We start from the raw sequence: 20,030 nt of genomic DNA, 5'->3' as shown, positions 1-20,030 counted from the left end.
GTTACAGTATTATCCCTGAATGATATAGAAATATTTTCGATTCGAACCAGCTGTATGATAAATCACGCAGTTGTGTAAAGGTTTTTGGGCGCCAAGTTTGAAGCAATTAAAGTCCACATATGTATCAAAGTGTGACGCCCTTTAATAGACAATAGAGGAATTGGAATACCTGTCGTGACTGTGAGTGCGTGACGTGATAATGAATACGCAATTATATGCGTGAATCAATCAATAAAATGTGAATGTATTTTAATGGTAATGCTTTTGGCAATAAATTGTAATCTGTGGTAATTACTTACTTAGAAGTTGTTCTAGCTTTCTGACAGGACTTTAGAAACAGTCTATGGTTTTGAGTCGTAGTGTCAGTGGACTGTGAAGGATATTACTATAAAACCTAGACTTAGATCCAATCAATCCAACAGAATATATCTCACAAACAAATATCTAAAAGCTTTTTTTAATGATTTAGATCTTTTCAAGTTAAATTTAACTGTTCATGTATAATCGAATACCAGGAAAGTGAAAACAAAGTAAAAAATTACAGATAATGGCCGTCAACATTTATGTAATATTCCTATTTATCATTTAATTACTGTATGGAACAATGCACTTGTAAACTGATAGGTTAGACAAGGATAGATATAATTAGATAAAGTGTGAGTTGGATAAGGATGAAACATAATCAGGGTTGCCAAGTATAAGCAATTTATCGGTTACAATTTCGTGACTTAAACATGTTTTTACAAGGAAACCTTTAGACATATATTCTTCAGTTTCATTCTGTGAGTTCATATGTTAGCAATTATTTACTATAATCTTTGTTAAGTGTCTTCTATGAGTATATGTCAATACTATATAAGATATATAGTAAGATACAAACAAGGAACCCGTTGTTACTTTGTCTCTAGATTGAACTATTATAGCTTTATTAAATTATCAAACATATAAATAAAACCCTGGCTCTACAACGTTTTAAGGCTTGCCTTCTGATTGCTGTATCTGTATCGTAATCAGTCTGTGCCTGCCACACGCTGTCGACTTTTTGGATGTAAAGCATGTCGATTTCCTTGCGAAGAATTTACAGCACGAGCGACTGTTTAATGCTAAAAAATTCTCCGTTCTATTGTTGAAAATATTTCGGCATTGCGCGTAGTTATATATAAAAAAGGACTTTAATCTCACAGATCTGATCCTACGAATTTTCAAATGTTTGACGTATTTTGTCTCTGAATAATACTTTGTCAAACGCGTTAACTAAAGCGGTAACGATCCCGCGGTTTTGGTATACAATTTCGATATAATAAATCATACCGCTAATATGATCTTAGCATATTGGTAGTTTATGAGTTGATGTTTATCGGTCTTAAAGAGGGCAACACTGAATAGCAATGTTTTGCAAAGGACATGTGGTTTGTGGTTTTACGTATTAGATTGTATTGCACATATTGAGTAGGTTTTAGTGTAATGAAAATGTATAAATAAAATAAATTAGTAGCTACAAAGTGTTTAGGTCTGGGCCTCGAGATTTATGTATCTGTTTCATGATAATTTGTCAATCTAATAGGCAAGTAGGTGATCAATCTTCTGTGCCTGACACGCCGTCGATGTTTTCGGTTGAAGGCAGGTTTCCTGATGATGTTTTCCGTAGATTTTCGATAATTGTATTTTTCGATTTGGGGATTGAACCTACGATCTCATCGCACGCTGAAACATTGTGGTTTCCACACAGGCCCACATTAATGAAAAGTTTACGATATCCATATTCTTATAGACTCTAGGTTTAGGACTATAGGTTTCTGTCAAAATCAACCTAGGAGTTCAGGCACAATTCTTCATATATCAGAATAAACACTACTTACTTGATATATTAAGTGCCTATCAGATCTGCATTGTTCAGCATAAGATTACTAGTTATATCTAAAATTAAAAGTGTAATATTTTTTGTAACATAATTGTCATATATTTTAGAATACCCCGTAACCTATACTGCTGATATTTTATATATGACGTGGTAAACTTTAATAAATGAAAGAGACTGGTCCGCGGTTTCACCCATATTGGCGAGGTAATGTAATGCCTTTCCAGCATTCCAATGAAATTCGAACTGCCTGTAGTCCTTCACAAACAACACTTATAATATTATTACATATTCTTTATAATTAATTAACCATTGGATATATAGATTTATTTCCCTGTTTTGAGTTAAGCCGTGTAAAGCGATTGTCATAATAACCAATTATATTGCATTTTGGATCACTGGGGATGCAATAAATCTATATGGGCTTGATTTGGGCGAATTTATATGAACTTTAATATTTTACAAGTAACATGGTTAAAGTTTGGGTCGTCCCTTTTCATCAGAGTAAATACGAGAGGCATTATCTCTTGGCGTCTTCTATCGCATTTACCATCTCGAGTGTTCAGAGGAGTTGTTCGGATTTATATCTGCAGCTGAGTTTCATCATCAGACGTGGAGGCGAATACGAAATTCCACCCGTATCACCTCGACGGCCGTCGTTCTACAACTGAGCGATTTTACATTATTTGGAACCAGCTGTCCACTGAAGTACATCCGAACCAATTCGACTTAGGGAACAAAAGAGAGATAGTGAGTGTCTATGGGCGGTATCACTTGGACGGTACCGCCTAATCAAATTAAATTTTAGATAACATAGTTATAATAAGATTGTTTTTGTTATTACCAATTATCCTTTCTTTTAAGTTGGTTATCTTTTAAAATTTTAATGTAACAATTATCAAGATGGCATCTTTTGCAAATAGCATAATGTTAATAATGCTTGAGTACAATACCTCGTTTATTTATTTTGTAATCGAGTTGAAATGCGTTTGCGCATCCGAATTCAGTTTATGATTGCAAATTAGGTATTGCACCACCCACCGTCGCTGGAGTTTCTACCTGTAGGTGTCTGTCTACCGTCATACCTACTTTAAAACCCAACACCGAGAACACATCTTGAGAATGGCATGTGTGTACAACCTGATTTAAATGTATATAAAAAATAGGACCCCGACCGCAGGAAGTACAGTTTAGAATTTCGCTTTCTCTTGTTACTTGGTCACCTGTTAGTGACGTCATATCCTGTGGCCATGAATGACAAGCCTGATTGTCAGGTATCTGAGGGATGTTTGGTATAACACGAACAAAAGGTTGTATAGGTAAATGCTCTCCGTTATTTATATCTTTTCATTTATTACATGGAGCAGCATATTCCTCCCTTAAAAGCCCGGAACGAACTCACTAAAATGGGTTTCCATGGGCTGCGATGACTCCCCTTTTGTGGGTGCTCCGTAGGCTCGTCTGTCCCTCTATCATATAAAATAAAAAGGTCTGTAAAAAGTTAATATCAATATTTATATAAGCACTTTTACTAATTGTTTCTTATACTAATGAATCCGACAGACGATGACCTGTACACACATCCAATAATGTAAACATTCTTGACTCCATTTGATCACACAAAAATTTCATCAAATTCTGTCCAGCCGTTTAGGAGTTTTTTTAGGAACACAGCCTCAGAATATTTATATATAGCAGCGGTTCTGTATAGATAAATAACCTAGATACTGCAGCGCCAACTACCGGGCTGATTTGTAAATCTAAACCATCCAGGGCGCCACCCAAATCCATACAACATTCGAATCGGTCCAGCCGTTTAAGAGGAATTGAGTGCCATACACACGTACAGAATTATACATATAAAGTTATACATAGGTCGAGTTATTAAGTTCTGCTTTCAGTTCCTCTCATCTTTAGCGCTGTAAGTCTCAAAATTACTAATTCATAAATAACAATTCGTAGTTTCGTATTGCATGTTTGTAGGGCGTATACAGTGGTCAACCACTGAGTGCAATCATTAGCCAACATATTGTATAGAGTCTGATACGGCTTCACACGGCTGGACAGTTAAGTTAAAATATTTTCGAAATAAGTTTATGTTAAGAATTGTAATGGCGAATTTTTGAAATCGGTCCGGATGTGAAGTATTTTTTTAAATATTTTATATCAGATTCTAAGCTCTAATTTAAAAGAAACGGTAATATTGTTTATTGGCGTACAACAATCCGTGCTCTTTTGAGGTTATCACATAGAGAGACGCATTCGGGAGACTTCATTTTAAGTATAACTTTATACTAAGCGTATTATATATAGGTTTTAAAGAGAATAATTAATATATACTTTAATTGCTGCTTTTGATTGATTCTTTTTTTACTAGTAAACTGATGAAGTCAGCCTTCTCAAAGTCTCTCCGTCAGGAATCGAATCCAATAGATTATCGAAAAATTGTATGGCTGCTATAATCGTTTTATCGTACTCGAATTACATAGAAAAATCAAATCAAATTAAAAAAAAAGGATTTTTTCTATATTAGCCGACGAACTTTTCAGCCGTCCTATAAAAAATAAATCAGTGTAACGACTATTTTAAAACAGTTCAAATAATAGACACTATAGATTTAAAAGAACGTGATATAATCCTCAAAAAGGTTTTATTTAAGAATTAGATCAGTATTTTCAAACCGTTTGTATTCCTTGCCCGAACTTAGCCTTTCATAAGTTCTTATCCCCAATATTTAATATACATAATGATTTATATTAATTTTTTTAATGTTCACTTAAAACCCTAAATTATAGGTTTTAGTAAGAAATTATTAACGAAACAGTAGGAAAATTTTCAAATAATTATAACAAAGATTTTTCTATCTAAAATATTATTTTAAGTTACTGAGATTGATGCACAGAGATTACAAGATTCCAAATTGATTACACATTGTTTTATATTAAGCCGATTGCCCCCTGTGGGGACGTTTGAAAACTCTACCTCAGGTTATTATTGAAAAAAAAATCAATAACAAAACCTGTTCAGTCTTTATATTGCGAAGCCACAGACAGCGATTAAAATAATTGCATTGACTACTTAAAGTCAAGTACCCAAGTTCAGCATTACCTAATATGTAACCTGAAGGCTGAGTCAAGAGCTGATTCATTGTGTACTGTGATATCATGTTTATAATCTCAATGTATGCGACGGTCCATTGATCATCATTTGTATAAATTTGCGAAATTTAGTCGAAGTAAATACTCTATGTATTTACGGCTCAATAAAGATATAGTAAAGCAATTTGTGAAACAAACTATCTATATAATTGCGTAAAGGTACATTTAAGATGATCGATATAAATATTTTTAAGTCAACGGACGACATGGGGAGAACATAAAAATTTCACTGGAATTGTATTGGAAAAACACTTCTAGTATGGCTTATAAGGGGTATGTTATACGTGGTCGAAAATGGCCGGAACTGCTTTGAGAAAATACGGTACGGTACGGTACGTGCCGCTTTTTCTCTCGAGTGCACTCTGCACTGCCGTGACCCCAGATAGACGGCGTTTATATTAATCGCGTTGCTTAAATTAGTTTCGTCATCGGACGTCGAGGTAGAATACGAAATTCTACCGCGACCTCTGTCGTTTTTTAAGTACCGAGTTTTGGCCGAGAATCACCACCATCTGGAAACAGCTGACCACAGAAGTATTACCGAAGCGATTTGACTAAGGGTCCTTCAAGAAAAGAGCGTAGAAGTTCCTAAATGGCCGCGAGCTCTCTGGCATAGAGTCTCCATGGGCGGCAGTATCACTTAACATCATCCTGCCGTTTGCTTCCGTTTCTATATAAAAAAGAAGAACTGTAGGAGTCTTGGATATGCTTACCAAAACAATACTAACATAACAACAAGATCGAATTGTTATTAACTAAAACTGCGATAAAGTTATTATTTTTATTATGTAATTATTATTACAGATTTATTAAAAATCTATGTATATATAAACATAAAATTTATTACTAACAAAACACACACACACGGAAACACAAAATAACAATAATCAAAAAATAAATATAAATAAAAAAGAATAATAATAGAGACATAACATTTTTTTAAAAGAAAAAGGTTTAATTATGTAACGTGTGTGTCCTGTGGTTGTAATTGGCACTGGCTCAGCATTATACTGAGGAGCAGAGTTGTTTCACAGCGCTGGTCATTCTGCCAGAGACCACAGCAGCTAGTTTGCGCCTCGGTCGCAAAAAAAGAAATAAGAATCTAATACTCATTTGAACAAATAATAATAATAATAGCTAAAGTTAGCAGTGTAAGCAATGAAGAAAAAAGAAATGTAGAAAATGTAAATAAAATAAAATTAAAAATAAGAATAATTGTTAGAGGCTTAAAACAAGGAAACGCACATGTTTGGGATGGATAAACATGTGGCAAAAGGCAACAAATAGAAACACGTAAAATTTATCCGTCAAATTATCAGTTTAGAAGTTCATTTGTTAAAAATGGTATAACAAAACGATAGCTAAACGTAGTGTTGTCTCTGGTTAGGTATGATTGAAAAATTGAGATTTAGAAGTTTTAAAGTCGATCTGTTGATGTATTTATCGTGTATATATTAACAATGTCACATCCAAGACTATCGAATCTTTCCCGACAATGCCGTAATGAAAATAATAGGCGGGTAGAATAGTTCTGATTATTTACAATTAGATGTTTTTTAAGTTTCAAATTTTGTGTTTAAGATGTGTGTACAGGAAGTCTGTCTGGTCCGCTAGTTTTTAATAATTTAAAAGCCTTAATTTAAATCGACAATTATTACATATAAAAATATCGTTAAATCTATTATAACATCGTAAATAGGAAGTGAATAATTTTCATTTCACTCAACTTGTGTTCCGAAATACCGGTTAAAATAAGGTTGTATAAGTCAAGTTCAGTATTCCAAATATGGAGATAAATGAGTCATCGCTTAGTTATGTGATTAATTCTTTTGCAACCAGCTTAATAGTCTAGTCTGCCTAAAAAGAAAACAAGTTAACCTGCCCGTGTAAGTATATGATTTCATAGTTTTTTTTTGTAACATAATGTCTCATAGAATTTATCATGCCCTGGTACATTTACTGTTTTTTTTATTAAGTTACATATATAATTTTAGTTAATAAAAAGCGTAAACAAAATGTATCTCTAAATGTAAATATAGTATGTAATGTTGAATCAACATTTTAACAGCGAGGAATCGAACCTACACGACTTCAGGGATGAGAGTCGCATGTTGAAACCACTAGGCCAACAAAACTCTTAGCTAATATATGTATATGTTCTTTAAATATATTTTTTTCAAGTAAAGAATTCGTCATTATAATAATAACTTTTGTAGAGGTTATTTAAAATAAACTATCAAGTTGAATAGTAGATATACTATTGTAGTATATATAGATATAGATGAATCTATATCTATGAATAGTAGATATAGATTTGTGTGTGCATGATAAATGCTAAGAGGCATTACAACGATACAACAAAAATCATAAAAATAGTTGAAATCCAAAAAAATCTTATATATATTATAATATAGGTTATATTTTATATAAAACAATCAAGTAATGTAGTACTTGGTTTCATACGGTAACCACTTAGATGAACCAGTGGGTTACCAGCGTTTATATATTGAAATTTGCCGTAACAATACGGTTACAATAAAATGTCATCAAGAATGCGGTTAGCAAGGTTAGTGAAAGCTGTCATTGTTCTAGTCTGACACGATTTAACTGCGTTCAAACTTGTAAATAGACAAATCATCTTACTTATAAATAAATATAATAAATATCTTTATGAATCTAATACATCTATAAAATAAATCAGTGGCGCTATAACCTTTTTAGGTCTGGGCCTCAGATTTCTGTAACTGTTTCATGATCATTTGTCAGTCCAATAGGCAAGTAGGTGATCACCTCTCTGTGCCTGTCACACATGGTTTTCGATGTTTTTCTTTACCGTTCGAATATTAAATGCGCACGTAGAAGGAAAGTCCATTGGTGCCAGGGATTGAAGCTACGTCCTTAGGGATGAGAGTCGCACGCCGAAGCCATAAGGCCAACACTACTTCGTGATTACACGACATATATATTTTGTCAAACCAAACAATACCTGTGCCTTTAACAGTGAATTAAGTAACTATTTGACTCGAATAATTATTAACGAATGATTGGCCACATCAAGAAGTGAAAATTAACGATCTAGACACGACGTCTTCTCCATTTAGAAAAAGGTTGAGTAAAAAATTGTCAAGACTAGGTCAGAAGTAAGTTGTTTATTTATTAATATAAATCATTTCTATTTTAATTTAAATTAGCCTTAGTCACTAAATAAGTGTTAGAGAGTAATGTTTGTTTTGTAAATGTTTAAAGGCGGGCAACGAACTCGCGAGCCCGGCATAGAGTGTCCATGGGCGGCGGTTTCACTAAACTTCAGGTGATGCTCCTGCCCGTTTGTCCCCTGTTCAATAAAAAAAAAACTATTAAGTTTATTTTTGAAAAAAGCTACGAGGGCTAAAAAAAGTTTGTCCTTCACTGTGCTTACCCCGTGACGGCCCAAGCCGAGGTCCGAGTCTCGCAGATGCCGCCCTTGCGCTAGTCGAGAGATACCGGCCAAAACATCCCCAGCTGTAAAGGCCTTAGTGCCAACAGCAAGATTCAATTATTAAAAAACTATAGTACTGTGCTTGTTTTTAATCGTAAAAGGAATAACAACGTAATTCCAACAATATACTCTTGCGCAGCACGTGTCCAAACAATGAGCGAATATAAAAATAAATCATATTATCAGATTGATATCGGCGTGATAAGACAAGGTTATACAATATTTCCTTAAAGATTAGAAACAGTTACGCATTACATACACAACACTTCAATTTTATTGTTTTTGATATTTTATTTGTTTACAAAATTCAAATCGTTTGGTCGATTTACCAAACGTTTTAAATCAAGTTAATTTTCTCGTGAAGAGAAATACTCCTCTAAACAGATCTCTGCGGTAAACGACTATTTGAGGATATGCGAGACTGATCCATTTTATGACAGTCTCCATATCTTCAGGCGTTATACGCTGCAGTTAGTTAGTGTGTGTTTTTAAAATAAATATTATAGCGTACTTTTAGTTTTATAGTTCACATTGGTAAACTTGTGTTTGAAAATAAAGGCTAATTAATAAAAATACTTGAGCCTAGCCACGTTTGGGACTGAAATGTTTTATTCACTGCCTCAAGCTTTGTGCTGGGATTTGAACGACTTCCGACCATATCACTAAACCACACTGACACTGCCATATAGAGGAAATAAATGTATTTCCGAATATATTTCCGTGTTCCACTTTTACGGTACATTTAAATTGATTGATATTTCGTAATCGTTCACAATACACGCACATGTGTATGTGTGTCTGAATTATATTCAATCATTTGCTCATCATGTATTTGTAAATGGTTTAACTGATATTATCAAAGTGCGCTGATATTTTTTTTTTTACTTCGAGAATGTAGGCCTCGCGATTGTGCATACCCACTAGAACCAAGGCGTCACCAATAATCGCCTTAGGGAGCGTTCAAGTATTAAGTAACAAATTTTGAGAGGGGGGGTCTTCTTGTAAAAGTTACTATGCGAGGCGGGGATTAAATTACGCGTTATTGATAATATTATTTTCGACTTTCCAGTACTTTAAACCACATAATTGTAAGTTTTAAGTAAAGAGTCACTGGGGGTGGTCCCGAAACGTTTTACTATTGGATACAGGAAACGTTATGGCGGCATTTCATGGGGGGGGGGGCAAGAATCTCCAAAAATTGCGCGACGTAATACTTGAACACGATGATGCGTAAACAGCAGAACATTATGCGTTTCCCAACTATTATTTTAATAAGATACTTGAGACAGAAAGTATCCTTCTCAGACCGGGCCCAGCACTGTCGCCATCGAGCTTACCATGTATTTGAGTTGATACGTGGAAAGGAAAATAATCAGGTAGTTCACCAGTGCCTGGGCCTCAGGATGCCTGATTACGTAAGGAAGACTAACTTTTCGAAAAGGGCACACCTGATACAATGTATGAATATAATTAATGAACTGCAGATATTAACAGACGTTTTTGATTGACCGCATTGGAGTAATCTCTTATAAATAAATAAACTCGATAAAATACGTAAAAAATACAGCAATTAAATGAGACCAATAATTATCTCTGCAACACTTTATAATATCATGCCTTCAACTTTTGCATCATCAGTATTATTTGTTTGTCTTTTTTATTTACTAGTAAACGCTTGCCTTTCTTACACGCGGATTCTATGTATTGCCATATTTTACTTCACTAATTAGTCATTGTTAATACTGCTCAGCCAGGGTAAAATCGACCTTATAGCGTCTCACTTAACCACTAAATTAATGAATCAGTGGCGCTACAACCATTTTATGGTCTGGCCTTCAGTTGTCCGTATCTGTTTCAAGATCATTTGTAAATCTAAAAGGAAATTAGGTGAACACCGTCGACTTTTTGGGTCTAAGGAAGCTGGTTTCTTCACGATTCTGTCCTTCATCATTCGAGCGAATGTAAAATGCGAACATAGAAAGAAATTCCATTGGTGCATAGCTGAGGATCTACGACCTCGGTGATGAGAGTCGACCGTTGGAGCCACTAGGCCAACACTGATCACTTAACCACTAGGCATTGTATTAATAATTAATGTTTTTTGTTCCAGGACCTTATTCCACCTCAAGATACGGAGTCCTACCTGCTGAAAACGCAGAATGCAATCACCAACCTTCAAGCAAAATTGAATTCGTCGCGCAATACCAACATTCCGTCTCAATTGACAACTAGTCTCATCAGTGAGAAGACCCTGGTCTCGAGACTTCCACTTGCACAGCTTAGCCGGTCTAACTCTCTTAACTATAGACTGCGAAGAAAGGATAACTCAGGTATGTTGTCAAGAGAAGCGAAGCTCAACGAAAATCGTGGCGCCAAGCATCCAGTTCCGTACAATTTCTTAATGAAAACTTGGTGATTAAAAAAAGAACGTAGCGTCTTCTCGCCCGTTCTACGCACTTGATTTGGGAGCTGCTTGGAAATTAGGGCAACTGAAGTATTTCCGAAGGAATTTGTCTAGCGTATTAATTCTTAAAAGTTCGGCAACGTACTCGCGAGCTGTAGAGCATGTATTTGGACGGCGGTCCATATTTTAATATTGACTTTCATGAAAGTTACCAATATAAATAAATCAATTTTGTTTAGTTACTTAGGAAGGTTTGCATGTAACCCTACATGGGTTGTAGGGTTACCGCTGTATCGCTTGAAATTCCTGCCCGTTTGCCTACTATTTCTTTAAAAAAATGTAGTACATAGATATGATCATTGCGCTATTGACAAAAACACTGTTTCATCTGATTGAGTTACTAACTCATTAATTCATATTGAATATTCTTCTATTGTTGATTAAATTATTGGTTCACAAAAACTTATTTGAACTTTTGGACTAGACATCAAAGAAGACCCAACAAGTCTTACTCTAGATCATTATTATAGAACTACCACTTACCCGTTTCAGGTGACGGTAGCCCACTCCGAAGTCCTGGACATTACGTCATTACAGGCTCCTCAAAGGTAGACCACCGACGACTCAACAATCCCTCCAGATCCTTAGACACCGAACCAAGACGGGATTCAAACATGAACAGCCCCGATTCCCACAGAGGCCTCCTCAGCAACAGCTCAGACGACAAAACTCTCTCGAACCGACCCACTATGTCGTCAAAAGCACACACACGGCACAAATCCTTCGACGGACGAACTGATTACAAAGACATAAACACGAACGTCTGCCTTAAAGCTGTGCTGAAAAACAACGCCCTGGATACCAATTTCAGAATCGATCAAACGCGCCAACCACCAAACGTGATCAAACGCTCTAGTTCGTTCAACACTGTCAAGAATAACAATCTTATTGATACACGAAAAATTTCGCGGCGTTTGAGCGGTCACTCGGACATTTCGGATGATACAGATAACGGCTCGTTCGATAAGGATCTGCGGAAGAGGGTGTTCTCGCCGGAGTTGACAACTGTTCCCTCGAATTCGCCACGATGCCCGAACACACCGGAAATGCAGAGGAAGTTCGGACCGGGATTGGTTAGGAATACTCGGGTGACCAGTAAGGGACGTATGTCAGAACCGCCGATGGCGAGGAAACCGACCAATCATCAGAGCCGACAGGATTCCAAAGTTATGAATAGGCAGACCAAGTCCAGGTCATCAACAAGAGAACCACCAAAGTCTGATAAAGGTATAATATATTTTACATAATTTAACCACATCAACGCATGTAACGTACTTCATCATACTACATACCTATACCTATACACGAAAGACAATTTTGATAAAAAACGCCTACATCTCGCTATGTAAATTACAAACAGGTTTCTTCATTTTAAATTCCACCCGTTCGTAGATTTCTGGCGTTTCCAGCTCTTTTTAGGACAAATTTAGGCGCGAACCTTATAGAATCAGCTATTCCGAACCGATACGAACTTAATGGCCGGCAATGTATAATACTTCTGGTGTTGCGGGTGTCCATGGGCGGCGGTGAAACGCTAAACTTTAAGTGGGTCACTGACTGCTATTTTGCCTCGTGTCCCATAAAAAATATTTGTTCCTCAATTGAAAACAAAAAAAAATCATTTCTATCCCAAAATCGAACACCATAGGCGGAAGGAATTGTTAAATTTAACTTCCGTAGCGTACTTTCAAGAGTACTAAAACAAACAATGGCAGGAAAACAATAACTATACAGACAATGCACCCTTTGAATCGATTATACTAATATTTTAAAGTCGAAGAATTTAAATGACCCCATTGGTCTGTACCAAGGTAATTTCAATGGCTACGATTTTAGCCAGACAAATAGACATTGTTTATTAAGGATATAAAAAATAACATGTAAAGTCTGTTAACTGGATATCAAAAACGGCCTCTAAGCCAAAATAGTTAAATTATTGTTTTTCACAAAATTGGTAAATCGTTTATTTGCAAAGTGGTTCATTCAGATTAATTAATTATAATAAAAAAACGCACAACCAGTCATATAAAAATAGGCATGCAATTACCATGATGTCATAATTATAAGAACTGTTTACCTTATTTATAATAATTGTTGTCAAACTTATAAATACTATATTCTCCCACGCTATAAGTGCTACTAGCCTTTGAAAACATGTGTATGTACTTATGTACATGCGAAACAAGTTATACTCCTTTGGCGTAACAAGGTAAAAATATTAAAAAAAATATCATTCCTTTATTACAATAAAGAAACGTCGACGTTTATAGAAAAAACAACACTAACAATAGAAAAAAGGTATTTAATACATTGAAAGTTTTATTACAACGCACTATCTAGTTAAATAAAGTTTATCTAAATATTACAAAAAAAACTACATAGTTTAAGAAATGGCCATTTTTTATTTTAAAATGTTGACTATGCTAACTTAAGGGTGTCGGTTTTATGCGTACGTGTGCGCGCGCATTGTTAAATTTACTCTCATAATTTTTCCCTAATTTTAAGAATCTTACGCCTTTATTACACTTGCGGTAATACCTATAGATAAAAAACGAAAAAAAGAGCAGTGTTGGCCTAGTGGCTACAGCGTGCGACCCTCATCTCTGAGATCGTAGGTTCGATCCCCGGCTGTGCACCAATGGATTTTTGAATTAACATTAGCTCAAACGGTGAAGAAAACATCGTGAGGAAACCGGCTTGCCTTAGACCCAAAAAGTCGACGGTGTGTGTCAGGTACAGAAGGCCAATCACCTACTTGCCTATTCGATTTACAAAAGATCATGAAACGGATACAGAAATCTGAGGCCCAGACCTAAAAAGGTTGTAGCGACATTGATTTATTTTATAGATGAAAAAACAATTTTCAATAAGGCTTAGATATATTGAAAATTGTTATCTAACCCTGTCCATGTAAAAAATCTAATTTTATTTTCTCTCATTCCAGCACAAAAGAAACCTAACCAGCACCGTTCATCATCAGCGTTAGCTACGAAAGAGAAAGAGTTCACCAACTGGAAAAAGAGATCCTCATACGATCCGATGAAGGCAGCGCAGGAAGGGAAGAAGAAACAGCAGATGGCGAAAAGGCAAGAATGTAACAAGGATGACCTTAGTTCACCCAGGTTGCTTTCTATACATTTTATGAATGATATATATTCATACACTTTTATTTGTCACATAATCTGTAATTAAAATTCATCTAAAGCGGTTGGTTATTTACATTTATAATATTTTTATTATAAATTTGGCATTTTAAAAGATTTATACAAAAAGTATTTAAATTTGACGTTTTATAATTTCTTGAATTATTTATGATCTGTGAATGTTGCCACTTATACATTTATATAGAGCGTAATCTATAGAAATAAATTAAATAATTGTGGCTAACTGTGTTACTTACACAGTAAACCCTTGTGTTACGCCGTTTGCGTCCCCCATATAACGCGATATGTCCCTTCTATAACGAGAATTCTCATATTAAATTTCTGTAGTGTGAAGTTTGTAATGATTTGTCAAGCCTATCATATGTCAAGTTTTTCGTACCTTTGCACCTGTTTCAATCGTTTTATAAAATTAAAATAAATAACTTTATTAAGTAACTAGTTCCGTGTCCCTAGTTTTTGAAATTTAAAAATAACGCTTTTACGGGAATACCCAATGTGGTTACTGTATATAAACGTTATTAATAAATCATTTAATAAAATTCCAGCCACTCGTCACCCGTGCATCGATCCCAGTCATTCCACACCACGAATATGGCTGATCTCACCTTGGATTACTCCTCCGAGGGCACAGAGGATGACCAGCCGACGTTGCCAATTGACCCTATGATTACATCCACGCATTCTGACATCCTGGATTTGAGGAGAAAAGGCTTGACCAATGATGTGATTTTGGGCAGAAGTTATGTCGCAAATTTTAAGGTAAATCTTATAAAGTAATTGGTTAAAATCAATGTTAAAGTGAATGAGTAGAATTTTTCAAAATCTTTGAGGTTAGTAAATAAAAAATAAAAAATCTTCACATTTTACACACAAAAAATACTTGTTATTACTATATTTTATATTATTATTAATTAGAAAAACAACGAAAAAGTCTAAAATGGCAAAAAATTATTACAGGTAACCCAACCTGAGAAACCAAAACGTCACGACAAACACAAAACGGGCAAAGAGGTTGACAAGCGCAGAACCTTCATACTTGACAGTGACACGAACTCTACGACAAACGGCAGCAGTCCCAGAAATAGTTCAATATTCAGTCATGAGAAGAATTCGTATACGGACACTGAAGGAGAGAGCGGGACGGAGAGTGCGCCCGTCATGAGACAGAACATGACGCAAGTGCAGCCGAAACAAAGGTACGTTGTACGGTAGTATCGTATTTAGGAATGAAACTGTTAACAGTATTGGATTTGTCAGTCCTAACATAACTTCTAAGAGCAGTGTTAGCCTAGTGGCTTCAGCGTGCGACTCGCATCCCTGAGGTCGTAGCTTCGATCCCCGGATCGCACCAATGGACTTTCTCTCTATGGGCGCATTTTACATTTGATCGAACGGCGAAGGAAAACATCGTGAGACAACAACAAAAAAGTCGTCGGCGTGTGTCAGGCACAGAAGGCTGATTACCTACTTGCCTATTAGACTGACAAATGATAAAGAAACAGATACGTCACCGCGCCACTGATTTATTTATTTATTTTTGAAATAACTTCTGGAATTATTAATCTATTTTTATATTATCTAGCGGAAACATTTGTGTTTTTGTGTGTGTGTTTGAATTTTTTTTCACATAAAAACTACTAAACCGATTTAAAAAATTGTTTCACCATTCAAAAGCTGCATCTTCACTGACTGACAGGCTATATTACATATAGGGATCCCAAATAAAAATGCAATTATATTGATTTAGATTTAACAAATAAAGGGGTTCCAGTTATACTCAGAGTCATTTATGTAACTGGCTGTAATTCCAACCAAATGAATTGTCAAATAATGTTGGATTAGTTTATGGAAAATGATAGAGTTCAATAACCTATCTCTTATCTAACTAAATTTAAACTAATTAAATTAGACAACTTTACATTGAGCGTTGTTAAAATTGTGCAATAAGACCACAATATTTATGTAAGGACAATAAGTGCACACTCTTTAGCAACATTTCTCAGTACCAATCTCACTGCTTAAGCAGTCCCCGTAAAGTAGTGTTACCCAACATGGGGCCCACGCCCAGAGGGGGGCAATTAGTTTGTTAATGTAAATTCGAAAATGACTCGACGTTTTCCATTATGTTTTGAAAATTTACTTACTGTGTTTCTTTATTAAATCTTACGGCACTGTATTAGAGTAATCTGTAATAACAATCAATGTCATCAATAAACCTTTTATTGTAGATACAGTGGTGATTACTCTATGTCATCATCAACAACCTCAATTGGACATAAAAAGCCTAAAGAAATCCAGCCCCGTTATATGGATATATCTAAATACAAAGCAGAGAATTCTCCAAAGACCTTCTTACGACGGGATCCGAGTAAGACTTATGTTGGAGTGCTAAATGAACGGCCAGTTAGTAAGGGAAGCGCTCAACATTATGAAATGGGTAAGTTTCCTGGAGTTCGAGTCCAAGCGGAAGTACTATACTAGTCTGTAAAAACCTTATAATATAGTTGTAATATCTCGTAATTTTCAACTTTTAATTGTAAAACAACTCTTTTTCTTCTTGAGTTAATGTCCTATAATCCCTAAATGGGGCAAAGGGCTCCCACACTGAGTCTCCATCGAGTCCAGTCTTGAGCCTCGTATTTCACCTAGCTCCAAGTCTTTCCGGCTCTCTTTGCTTCATTTGCAACTGTACGACGCCAGGTTTGCTTTGGACGGCCACGCTTTCGTTTTCCTTCCGGATTTCAATCAAGCGCCTGCTTGGGATCCCTTCGGAGTGCCTATCCATTTCTACTTACGTCGCTTGATCAAGGCCGGCCATTTTTTTCTAATGTGTAACAAATAAACACACAATAACATTTACGATTTTCAGAACAAAAGAAACAAGAATTAGAGAAGTGGAAACGCAGGGCGTCATACGATCCGAGGAAAGCCGCGGCTCTCGGAAAGTCGAAAACACCGCCCAAGACTGCGAGGTAATGACAAATAGTTTTTTATTGTCTGTTCATTCTTTTGTCTCTGTTTCATACCTTATATGTTGTCTGTGTATCTAAGACTGATCTTTGAACAAGGAGATAAATGATTCGTGAATATTAAAATTATATTATTTATATTATAATTGCCCACGGTAATAGTACCATGGACATATGAAATAAAAAAATATTTTAAGCTTTATTTGATTTTTTTTGCCAAATAATTTAAATTTGATTAATGTATAATTAATTTATTGTATTATATTATAAAAAAATTGGTTTTTGAAAATTTTAGAGCGTGACAGTTCCCAATATGCATGCAATTCTGGCTAAAGTGTAACGGCGGCCATCTTGTATGAAAGAGGTTAGTCAAATGTCAATTTGACAGTTCTGGGAATTGGCGGTTTTTAATATTTATCAATATCTGCACTATTCATTAATCATATTGCTTTACGCTTTAAATAATGCTAGCCGTAGGACTTAAATGGAAAATTTAATGTCCAAGTTTTAGTGTATCAGTATTTTGGTTGGTTGTCAGATTGCATAAGGAGTTATTGGTGCTTAATTTTTTAAATCACACTCCAAGATTAGGAGCTGTTTAATACTGTGCTTAAAATTGGGTACAATTAATTGCATCACTATTTCACATTTTGTAAATAATATTTTTATAGCTGTGCATTTTAATGTAAGTATCTATTTTCTTTTCTGTTGTATTTATTGTTGACTTGTGATTTGTCTTGGATTGTCTTGGTGGTTGGAGAGTTATATTACATTACCATGGTAGAATGATTACTTTTTAATGATTTATTTCTTATTTATTCATAACAGAAATAGGTTTAAACTGTGATATAGTTTTAAAGTATAGCTGAGGTTTTGAAACTTTATATATCAAGGTTGTTGTCATTGCCTTACACTATCACTCCTAAATGTACAAAACACTGTTATAACTTAGTAGTAGCAGTATCTGTATGAAAACTATTTCTACTTTTGTTCTAACTTATTTGTATTAAAAGCAATTAGATTATTTAGAAAAATGGTATGTGAAGAAAATATACTTTTGTTTTCAGCAACGTCCTACGTTCGCAGTCGTTCCATGGGCCGGTTTTGTCGCCGAATCTTCGTTACCAGCCTTCGCCGGCGCAAATAAATGAATCCTACGATGCTTCGAGCGATAACGATTTTTAGGCGAAACGCCAATGTGATAGTTGTTTTTAATGTACCCAATTTGCTTTAATATGTCTAGTAGTAAGTTCTGTCAGCCGTCAAATGACTGTCATGTGCGATCCGCATATGTCCGCATGACAGATGACTGACCCAGCTGCCGCCATTTTTGAAAATATTAAAATTTTGCGAGATTCCGTAAGCTTGCTTTAACGATTGCCGTGTAGGGAATTTTTGTTTTTCGCACAAAATATACAACATACATGCACGGAATTTTTATATTATTTTACAGTTTGTATTTGAGTCCCGTTTAGAATATTTTATATCTTATTAAATCGGACGTAGGATAATATTTAAGCTAATTGTTTAAAGGGCCAATATATGAAATAATATGATATATTTGCGTGCAATCAAATTATAAAAATTAAAATCGAATTAAATGCTCGCGAGTGTATTGCTCATATCATAAACATCGAGTTAATGTGTTAGTTATAAATAGCATAGATTTTTAGTGCAATAATTTCACATTACATGAATTTCTTTCAAAATTGTGTCACTTATGGCTTTAATTTTTTTGTCTATGGCTAATAAAAAAAATGATGTGATACGTTTCAAAATGAAATATTTAAGTTTCTAAATTATATATGGCGTTAAAGATGTTCATTTCGAGTTTGAGGGTTGCCAAGTTGTAAACTAGTACATATTGTTCAATGGAGCTTAATTTGTTCTATTTCTCTTATTCTTACTTTCACTGTCTTTTCTTATTTCATGCTGTAATCTACTGTTTTCTTATCATGTCCGGTTTCTATATTCAATAAACGGAAATCTAAAAAGTGACATTTTTCTATATAAAACGCTTTCGAATGTACTCTGTAGAATATCAACGATATGTAGTAATTACGGCTGGCAATTGGGAAACTGTGCGGTTATTATCGTGACTGTACATAAACTGGCAACCTATAAAATTTATGAACTGTCCTGTTGTAAAGCTTGTCATAATTAAATGCAGTGATTTATTTTGGAATTATTTATATTTTTATATTGTATTAAAATACTCATATTAGCATATGATTTCTATGTAAAATAGGTGAATAATTGGAATGAGTTACTTTGAATGATTTCAAGTCTCCAAATTTATAATCAATAATATATCTGACAATTGACAATTAATATGACACGGCTATTACGTCATTCTAAGCAGTGTCGTTCACGCCTTGAAAGTCACCATTCAGTCGAGTTGGCGCGAACGTAAAGTGTAACGATTCGTTAGCGTTTCAATGGTAATTACCTGTCAATTCTATCCCGAAGATTTTTACAGAATGAATTTTACCAATTTGCAAATTTTTTATAAGTAACTCATTTCTTTGGCTTCAGTATTTTGTACAAATTAATTTTTACGTTCTGTTAATGAGATTTTATTTCCCAATTTTTGTTTTTTTCTCATCAATATAGTTACGCAATTTTTAATGTAAGGTCTATATTTAGATGTCAGCAAACTGGTGGTAAGCTCCGCCCTTATCTGATTTCCATGGTATTCGCTCTAAGCGTAGTTTTTTTGTAATTGATGTTAAGCATTTCATAATTGTTTTGATGGGAAATAAAAAAAATGTATTAAATGTTTTTGTTTCAATTTATCACTAGTAAATAGTATATCAATCAAAGTGGAGAGTTAGCGAGAATTATGGTTCTCGTATGACAAAGAATGTTCGGTATTCAACTCTCCAGGCTGAAATTGTGCGTTAGAACTACGCTTGTAAAGTTATAAATCTTTTATAAAG

The 20,030-nt window shown here is 34.8% G+C and overlaps 1 protein-coding gene across 3 annotated transcripts in view; it reads left to right on the top strand.

Annotated features, from left to right (window-relative positions):
- LOC123717527 overlaps positions 1-19,868 on the top strand; it is a 40,328-nt gene extending 20,460 nt beyond the window's left edge. Inside the window, exons 3-11 of one of the 3 annotated variants that reach the window (XR_006754833.1) lie at positions 10,605-10,824; positions 11,451-12,185; positions 13,903-14,080; positions 14,668-14,881; positions 15,080-15,318; positions 16,351-16,559; positions 16,992-17,094; positions 17,387-17,455; positions 18,159-18,295. Coding sequence is in view for 2 of the 3 variants with exons in the window: in XM_045673575.1 (XP_045529531.1) it covers positions 10,605-10,824; positions 11,451-12,185; positions 13,903-14,080; positions 14,668-14,881; positions 15,080-15,318; positions 16,351-16,559; positions 16,992-17,094; positions 18,159-18,276 (2,016 nt within the window). In the remaining variant the exon portion in view is untranslated. Of the gene's footprint in view, positions 1-10,604; positions 10,825-11,450; positions 12,186-13,902; positions 14,081-14,667; positions 14,882-15,079; positions 15,319-16,350; positions 16,560-16,991; positions 17,095-17,386; positions 17,456-18,158 lie in introns of all 3 variants that reach the window. The other 2 variants (XM_045673575.1, XM_045673582.1) reach the window with 2 other exon arrangements.
- The last annotated feature ends 162 nt before the right edge of the window (positions 19,869-20,030 follow it).

This window comes from Pieris brassicae, chromosome 2 (assembly GCF_905147105.1).
Source record: "Pieris brassicae chromosome 2, ilPieBrab1.1, whole genome shotgun sequence".
NCBI classification, from domain to species: domain Eukaryota; kingdom Metazoa; phylum Arthropoda; class Insecta; order Lepidoptera; family Pieridae; genus Pieris; species Pieris brassicae.
Note: the sequence above shows the minus strand (reverse complement) of the source record. Positions and strands in the feature narration are given on the sequence as shown.